The following is a 9530-nucleotide window of genomic DNA, read 5'->3' on the forward strand; positions in this document are numbered from 1 at the left end:
CTGCGAAGGTAATTACACAAAACCCCTTTGAAACCCATTTCTGTATTTGTCCAAGAAATGTTTTTATCTTCTGTAAATCCCCTGTGCTGTAACTAAGCCCTTGGTCTGCCCTTGTCTGGATGGGAGGACAGCCAGGCTTCCTTTCTCCAACAGAGCCCTTTCTGTACCTGAAGACAATTAGCTCATCATCAGGCCACCCTCCTTCCCCTTCTCCAGACTGAAAATGTTCCTCTTTAGCTTTTTCTTGTCTTTCTCCTTCTTGTTATTTCTTCGATCCCTTTCCTTTTCAGTATTGCCAAGCACTTTTCAGAACTGGACCTCCTGCTATGCCAAAAGCCCAGTTGACCTTGCTCTCCAATCGATGGGGAAAAGGTAGAGTTAAACAGGGTCTGGGGGAGCAACAGAGAAAGTCAAGGCAGGTGCCTCTTACCCGCAGCTATGGAGTACGATTGAGTCATGGATCGGAAAGCCCAGATGTCAGTACAGAATCAAGGCCCCCAATCCAAGGTAGCATCCTCAAAAAACAAAGCCAAGTCCCAAGATATTGCTGATCGAAAAACCCAGGGAAAATCCAGCAGAATTGCTCAGTGAGGGGAGCAGCCTGGACGTGGGCTGGGGTAGTGAGTGGGTAGCTGCAGCCTTAAAATTCAAGTCTTAACTGTCATGGGGTGGGGAGGGGTGGCTATCTCCCAAACGATTGAAGAATTGATCAGTAGTGAGTTGAGGATACTGTTCTGATTACCTTTTCAGACCAAGACAAAATGCCTCCATGTCACTAAACATAGGCCTCAGACCCTCTGGTGGACCAGGGCCAAACTTACGAGGATGTTGACGAAGCAGGTGTGGTCCATGCCAAATGGTTCCTTCCTAATTGGATCATGTGATAGTCTTTTGGGCTTGAAAACTTGGAGACATTTCCCTTTCCCTCCTCTCCATTGCCAGTTAGTCCCATTAAGTTAGTCACCAAACTCTGGCCTTTCGGCGTCTCCCACATGCTCATTTCTTTTGGTCTCTATTTCCCACTCAGACCTGAACAACCTCAGTCCTGAACTGTGTATTGCTTCCTCATAGGACTGTCTGATTCCTGTCCCAGTTTGCCAATCTACACTATGCTCTCTTCCCTTTCTTTTATGTCTTTATTTGATGATTTTGAATTGCCTAGAGGGATAAGTTTATACTCCTCATGATTCCATCCAGACCCTTCAACATTTGGTCCTAAACGCCCTTTCCCAACTGTATCTCCCATCTCTTCCGTATGTGAGCCCTCGATTGAGTCAAGCATATTGCCCTTGAACACATCTGTCTTTGTCCATGTGGTTCCCTAGTCACTGTCTTCTATGCCCATTTAAATTCTATCTTGAAGGATGCAGATCTAGGCTTAGTTCATCCAAGATCATCTTGGCCAGAAGTTCTCTACGTCCCCAGAATTCTTAATAGCACTTAGTGTCCGTTTCCCTCATCCAACCCTGTATGGTACCAGCCTGTTAGCTGGCCTTTCATATGTGCGTATTGACTTCCCTGTCTAGAGTTTTAAATACTTTGATGGCAAAAGTGGGCTTTTAGTGGTAAGGATATCACTCTAAACAGCTTAGCATTGTCCTGAAGGTTGGGATTTTGCTGTGGATTCAGTGTAGTAACAGTGCTACAATGCAGCGATTCTCAACATTTTTCAAAGGCGAGGATCACTTTGTTCCCTTTTCATTGTCAAAAAATTTTTTATCTCCCACATTTACGTCCTGATTCATTGATTGAAATTTTTTGAAAAACAATGATCAAAGCTTTTGTGCATTTGATGATGCTTTACAATGGAATTTTGGGTATAGCAACACCCACATGTATTTGAAAATAAGTAGTGTGGTATTTGTAAGATGTTTTTATTTATTTGGTCTATAGATGCTTCTTAGTGAGCATGTGGTTTTGCTGACCCTAACAATAAGATCGGCTCCCCTTGTGCCCTGCTGCCCCATTATTTGGTCACGTCATCGTGATCATTATCTCACAGGGCTGTTGTGAGGATTAGACGAGATACCATATATTAGGTGCATGGCACAATGCTTGGTGTTTAAGTGATCCTGATCTTTCTTTCCCTTCTCCTTGTCACCGTCAGCTGATTTTGAAGGTGAGGAAGTTCTGGGACCTTCTGGGCAATTTGATTTGGATGGGACTGAGTTTGGGGGAGTGAATGTGGGGAAGGCAGTGTCTCTCAGAGGAAAGGTTGAAAGAGCATTAAAGATCACCTAGAGGAGCAGTTCTTAAACGTTTTACTCTCAGGACTCCCTTCGCCTCTTAAATATTATTGAGGACCTCAAAGAGCCTTTGTTTATGTGGAATATCGAGAAACTTAAAATATTTATTATTTTATTTAAAAATAATAATCCATTACACACTAACATAAATTACACATTCTTATGAAAAATATATGTTCCAAAAGAAAACAAGTCAGAAGAGTGGCATTGTTTTAAATTTTTACAAATCTCTTTAATATCTAGTTTAATAGAAGGCAGCTGTATTCTTACACCTGCTTCTGAGTTCAATTTTTGTGATATTTGCTTTTGGTGAAATTAAAGAAGAAAATCTAGGTTCATACAGATGTATTGTTGGAAAAGGGAGGAGTATTAGAATAGCCTTTCAGATAATTGTGAATATTCTTTGAAACGAAACCAAACTCAACGAATGGTAGTTTCTTTTCTTTTTATAAATTTATTTATCTTGGCTGCATTGGGTCTTCGTTGCTGTGCGGGCTTTCTCTAGTTGTGGCGGACGGGGGCTACTCTTCATTGGGGTGCGTGGGCTTCTCATTGCAGTGGCTTCTCTTGTTGCGGAGCACGGGCTCTAGGTGTGCGGGCTTCGGCAGTTGTGGCTCGCGGGCTCTAGAGCGCAGGCTCAGTAGTTGTGGTGCACGGGCTTAGTTGCTCGGCGGCATGTGGGATCTTCCCGGACCAGGGCTCGAACCCGTGCCCCCTGCATTGGCAGGAGGATTCTTAACCACTGTGCCACCAGGGAAGCCCCTACCAATGGTAGTTTCTTAAAGGTTAGTTGCAATATGGAATCTGAAACAGCAATGAAGTTTGCATACTCTGTTACACTAACATCTACTCCTGTCTTGATTTTCAATGGGTCTTTTAATTATGTATGATTTTGTAACATCAACCATTGGTCATTTGGAAAATATTGGTTCACTGAGTTATGCAGAACTTCCAAGTGTTGACACATTTCATTATACAGTTTCAAAAAATTACATTCATTATTAATTACCACTGATCTCATCAGGTAAGTCTTTAGTACTGGGAAGCTGCCAGGATCATGGCAGATACATGATTTTCAAAATTCTAATTTTCATTCAAAAGCTTGACTTTTATAATTGGCAACAAACACTGTCAGTTGTTTTTCTTGAAGTGACAGGCTAACTCTGTTCAGTTTTGAGAAAATGTCTGCCACATACCCAAGTTTGAATAGTCATAGTTTGTCAGTTGTTCTTTCAAATGAAAGTAATGTCCACACAAAAAAGCAGATACTTTACCTTCCAACTCAGATGATGACATAAATGCTTTTCCTGGAGATGGCCACTGTACTTTGGTATGCCCCCAAAGTACTTCGGTGTACTTTCTTTCCATTTTGTCACACAAAATATGAAAAAGATGTGTACTCAAGGGTTGAGATTTAATAAAATTAATATTTTTTAGAGCCTCATCACGTACATTCTTAAGTGAAGCTAGCATTTTCTCTTTACTGTGTGGCAGTAAAAAATACAGTGACTACTAGGATAGTTTGATACCACTGCCTTGCTTCATGCTAAGAAGCCAGCAGTTTTATCCCCCGTTGCTTTTGCATCATCATGACGAATGTCAAATGGTGGAAAAGCAAATAACATCTTAGTATTATTATGGAAATAGTTTTGACCTCCAGGACCCTCAGAAAGGGCCTTGGGAATCCCTAGGGGTCTGTGGACCACATTTTGAGAAACACTGCTCTAAACTTTTGCAAATGGCTGGCCCTCCCAGGATGTAAAATATAGCTACCGGCACACGTGGGAGGAGAGCCGAAGTCTTTTTCACACAGGGCAGTTTGCCTTACTTTTTGGAACCTGAGATGGACTTTTTATTTCTTTGCAGAACTGAAGGCATCTGGCTTGGGAACATGATTATTCTCCACTCACCTTTAAACTGCCTCAGCTCTTACTAAGTCTCTGGCAGTGATATGTTGATTATGTGAATTTAAAGCCCACAGGAGCCAGAGGAATGACAGATCAGATTCCCTTAAACGAGAAATAAAATCCAGGAGCCTGGCAGCGGGACTTAAGGCTCCTGCTCCTGCCGACCTTCGGTGTCATTCTGGTAGAATGACTGCTTCTGGGCCAGATGGCATGTGGCTTAAGCGGAGATGTCTCAACCTGTTTCCTAGCATTAATTGTGCACGTTGATACTTCTTCATTGTGCAGTCCATAATTCTTCATCGTCACCCTCGTTTAGATTTTTTTTGAGGCAGCCGAATTCTAACAAGACTCCATGAATCCAAGCAATTTCAAAAGGTCCAATTTCTCTTAAATCTCCAAACTCAAACCTTTTTATATCCAATCATTGTTACAGGCAGACAGACACCGCATCTCTCTTTTGTCAATCGAATTTAAGTCTAGCAACTTTTAAGAGCAGTGAGATTGAAGGACAGAGTCTCTATGCCCTGAAGGAGGTGGCTGAATGGAAGCCCGTTTAACGTTTTGTTTAAGGGCACTAAATAAGGATCAATTTGTAAAGGCAGCTTTTCTAGTGTGGCAAAGTTAGCTTCTCATATCTGATGTGGATAAATGGAGGGTCAATACCCTTTATCTTGTCAACAATTTCACCAAAAAATATTTATGAAGGGCTTTCCGGTCAGGCTTCTCAGCTATAAACCAGCAAATACCCCAAGCAGAGCTGTCGGAACCCACTTCTGAGGGTTGTTGCTCATTAGGTCAACTTCAAATTATTTTAGAAATAAATTCTAAGCTCAGCTTTTGAGTCCTGTTAACTTCTAGACAACCTCCACCCAGGAGCTGCTTTGGTTAACCACTCTGAAGTTGACCTAATGAGCAAGAAAAGCAAATTTAGCCAAATAGGAAAGAGAGCTGGCTTTTTTTCACCCAGGGTTATGTGTAAGGACAGCATTCTGTCATATGAGAATGTCACAGTTTAGACAGAAGAACACTAGTTCCAGGGAAGAAGAGAAAATAAGTTTTGGATATTTTATTTGACAGACTTTTACCCCTTTATATTTATTGTTTTTGAATTATATGCATACCACTAACCCACACCCCGCCACACAACCTTCTTAAAGAGCCTGCAAACAAGTCATTGTAATTGTAAAACAGGAACATTTGCATATGCCTTCATGCTCTAAATTTTAGGTTTTACTTAGAATTTTGGTTTATTGCTTAAGATAGGGGCAGAACATCCATGGCTTAGTAAATAAGAACCAGTTTGACTTATTAAAATGTACTGCTTTTTTAAAAAGCCAACAAAATTTCAAATTACCTAAAATTTAAATCAACATGTAATGGGAGGCTTGGTTTGAGAGAATAAAGCGTGTTGTCTTGAGAGTTTAGGCAGGTTAGGAGACTCCAGGAGATGGGCCCATAAGAAATTTATTTGCATGAGGAATGAAGTTGCCTCCTGGGAGTGAATGAATCCTAAGAGAAGATAGCATTGCTGGAATACTGAAACGTTTCCAGAACGAGGGGAGAGTGTCAGAGGTGAGTGGCATTATATATTCAAATTTAAACTAGTTACCATGAGCTAGCACTGCCTCAGTCCTTACTAGGGGAGTAATAATTAAGAGCAAGTAAAAACTAACCGAGCAATTTCAGGAAAATGTCTTTAACACATTGGCAAGTGTTAATCTGAAGTGCTTTGTAGCCCATGTAATAGAGTGAAAAAAGAGAGGGCAAGGAAGTCCATTTATCTTCTTGGACTACGCAGCACCTTCAATGTTTCCTTGTTTCCTTGCTGGCACAGCAGTGACTTTGGGCATTAGGGAGCACTGGTACCTTTGGTGGGTATCTGGGCATTGTTGTGTTTTCACTATTGGTGTAGCCAAGAAGCAGCACCCCAACAAGTCAGGGAAAAGGAAACCAACATAGTTCCCTGTCACCATGTAAAATGATAATTGGACTGGGGATAGTTTTCTGTTATGTTAAAAACTTCTCGGAATAAGCAGACTTACCTGCTTGTTCCAGGAAGTACTTTTCCCTGAAAGATAAAATTGTGAGCCAACCAAAAGAGTTTACTTTCGTTTCTTTTTATGGGTGTGGATGGACCTAGAGTCTGTCATACAGAGTGAAGTAAGTCAGAAAGAGAAAAACAAATACCGTATGCTAACACATATATATGGAATCTAAAAATAAAAAAAAAGGTCATGAAGAGCCTAGGGCTAAGGCGGGAATAAAGACACAGACCTACTAGAGAACGGACTTGATATGGGGAGGGGGAAGGGTAAGCTGGGACAAAGTGAGAGAGCGGCATGGACATATACACACTACCAAACGTAAAATAGATAGCTAGTGGGAAGCAGCCGCATGGCACAGGGAGATCAGCTCGGTGCTTTGTGACCCCCTAGGGGGGTGGGATAGGGAGGCTGGGAGGGAGGGAGACACAAGAGGGAAGAGACGGGAACATATGTATATGTATAGCTGATTCACTTTGTTATAAAGCAGAAACTAGCACACCAGTGTAAAGCAATTATACTCCAATAAAGATGTTAAAAAAAAGTTTACTTAACAAGAATAACATATTGCCCATCCATACTCATGTCAATATTCTCAATTCCCTGTGCCTGCCAGTATTTAGGTGTCATGTTATAAAATCTGCTCAATTCTCCTTGCAAGACCTGCCCTAAAATCACCCAGCCCAGCCCCTAATATCCTATCCTGCCATCCTTCTTCTGAGACACTATTTAGACTCTGTTAAGGTAGTATTCTCCTATGTTACAGTGAGTCTAAAAAACTTTGATTGATCAAGGTTTCTTGTTTAGTGTTTTTTGGGGAGACTTGACAGTCAACATAGCCAAAAGGGTGAATGTCTACACATTCAGGAGAGACCCCCCCCCCCCCACCTAAGGTGCAGAGGAGCCGCAATTATGGGTGGGGTGGAGCCAAGTAAATACCGTTTGTTGCTATTTTTGTGGTCCAGTTTCTATTTGCGGGAAGGTGAGACCTGGGGAAATTTGGCTTAAATACCCATAATCATTCTCTAAGCATGAACAGCAAATGTCTAGCACTGTCAAATTACCATGTTCACTACTTTTTACTTGATTGTTCCTTGATAAGATACATACAGTGCTCCCTTCCTCCAAAGTTGATTTTACATTCATTCTGTCATGACAAAATCTTAGAGGTGTGTGTATGCCTGACTACGTACATATATGTACACACACACACACCCCATGAGCGATTTAAGGCAGGTTACAAAAGTGCAGTGCGATAAAAATAAAGCTGCCCCAGAAGGCAGCGCTCTAATAAGCTGGGAACGTATTCTTTGGCCGCTGCTGCACCCCCCCTTCCCCATTCCCATCAGTCTCTTTCCACAGTTAAAGGCCACTTTCATGGCGCATGAAGAGCAGCCTTAGCAACCTCAGCAGTGAAGCTCTCTCCCCCTTGTCCAAACTATGTCTGACTCCCTCACCCGAGTAGGGAGATCCGGTACGGAAAAGGAGAAGAAACCCCTCAGAAGTCAAAGCTACGGAGACGGGGTTGGGATCTGATCTAATCTGATCTAACTCTCGCCTCCTGGGCTCGGGGAAGCTCGGGGAAGCTCGGGGAAGCTCGGGGAAGCTCGGGGAAGCTCGTGCCGCGCATGCGGACTCTGATTTCCGCGCCCGGGTGCCTTCCTCGCCGAATAGACAAACGCGAGTCCCGCTGACGCTGACCGTGGGCCGCCACGCGCTCAGAGTTCTGGATCATCCGGTGGCCTTGAGGTTCGAAGACGAATTCCTTTAAAGCTCATTTCTAAGCAGGTGAGTAAAAGCAATCTGTGTCTCATATTCCAAGGACTATGAATGGGTCGCCTGCTGGTGAAAAAGAATTTGAACGTAATGGAGGAGGGCGGTATGATTGTAAAGGGGGTGAGCCATTGGGAAGAAACAAAACATTTCCTGAATGCATTTGGGAGGACTTTAAGGTAAACATCATAGGTGAAAAGTTTGATTTACCAGTTCATTTCTGTGACAGATGTGTGATTTGCCTATTAAAATCTCTGGGCGTATAATTCCGTGCAAGTATGCTTTTTTGCTATGACTGTGCTAATTTATATGAAAGAAAAGGAGGTAGGATATGACCAGGCTGTAGTATTTCTGTGCTGCGAATTGAGGAGCATACACGAGGTCTGTCTTCATGTGTAGCGCCGGCCAGGAGTGCAGGAAAACTTATTTGTCTCAAAGTTAGAAGCTCGTATCAACTACCACCATAAGAGAGCTAAAAAACTTGTTAAATGTGCTCCGCTTAAAAAATTTCACCCTCGTATTGCTTCACCAACAACTGAAATCCCTGAAACGCTGCTAGACCAGGACCATATGAGCCATATTCCACCAGAGTTGCACAGCATTATGTCACCATCTCCTGTGCAGTGTGTATCACACAAGCGCAGTAACCAGCCACGCGAGGATCTTTATGCTCCTCCAGCAGAATTGTCGCCACCCCACCTCCCTTGCTCCATCAGGAAATCGTTAGTATTTCAACAAGAGAATACAGCAATTTAATAATCACCCCTATTCAGGGTGACTCAAATTATGGTGCTAAAGAACTATCACCTCCTGCCCCAGCACCGGCTCACCATCATCCTGAATATCAAAGTCAACCAGTGGTATTGCCCCCTTATATTATGCCTCCAGAGGAACATGCACTACCCCCATCTACTCCACCACCAGTAAGCCATCCAATGTCATATTCTCTCCAGGATTCAGGTACTCCTCAGTTGGTTTGTAGTCAAGTGCCACCGCCACCCATGACTTCTGATCCATCACCAGTAACTTCTTCCCCTGGATGTATTATTGCCCTGGTGCCACCTTATATGAATCCTTCTCTGCCAGGATCTCCTCTGTCTCATAATGGTGGTCCACCTGTAAGTGAATTCCCTTCTGACCATCATAATCCTAACTCTTTACCCCAGTTCACCGAAGAACAAGAAATTCTGAGCCCTCTGTTTATACAACAGGATGGAACAAATCCTGGTACGTGACCTCTGTCGAAAGGACTTTCACCTCCTTCACCAGCACAAGGTCCACCTTCCCCAACCCCACTTTCTGGATCACATTGCTCAGATCAGACAAGATATAGACCATATTCACATTGATAATAGTATTTTGAAATGAAGAGCTGATGAGGACAAAAACCTTAAATATAGTCAACTTTTCAATTAACCTGTGTTTTGGGAAGGAAAAGCACCTCTTACAGAGATAGTAAAACACTTAGGATCTTCACTCTTAAAATGATCTTAAACCTTGGCTTTAGGATTTATTTCAAGTTTTATACTATAGAGTGGATAAATGGCTCAGTGGAGCATATC

General features: G+C 42.6%; 1 protein-coding gene across 1 annotated transcript; it reads left to right on the forward strand.

The window, feature by feature from the left end:
* The first annotated feature begins 8197 nt into the window (after positions 1-8197).
* CBLL2 (Cbl proto-oncogene like 2) lies at positions 8198-9317 on the forward strand. Its single transcript, XM_024115241.1, is given in 5 exon segments — positions 8198-8248; positions 8250-8349; positions 8352-8402; positions 8405-8656; positions 8659-9317. Coding segments are annotated over 5 exon segments (1113 nt in total).
* Positions 9318-9530: the final 213 nt, after the last annotated feature.

Source organism: Physeter macrocephalus, chromosome 21, assembly GCF_002837175.3.
Source record: "Physeter macrocephalus isolate SW-GA chromosome 21, ASM283717v5, whole genome shotgun sequence".
Taxonomy (NCBI): domain Eukaryota; kingdom Metazoa; phylum Chordata; class Mammalia; order Artiodactyla; family Physeteridae; genus Physeter; species Physeter macrocephalus.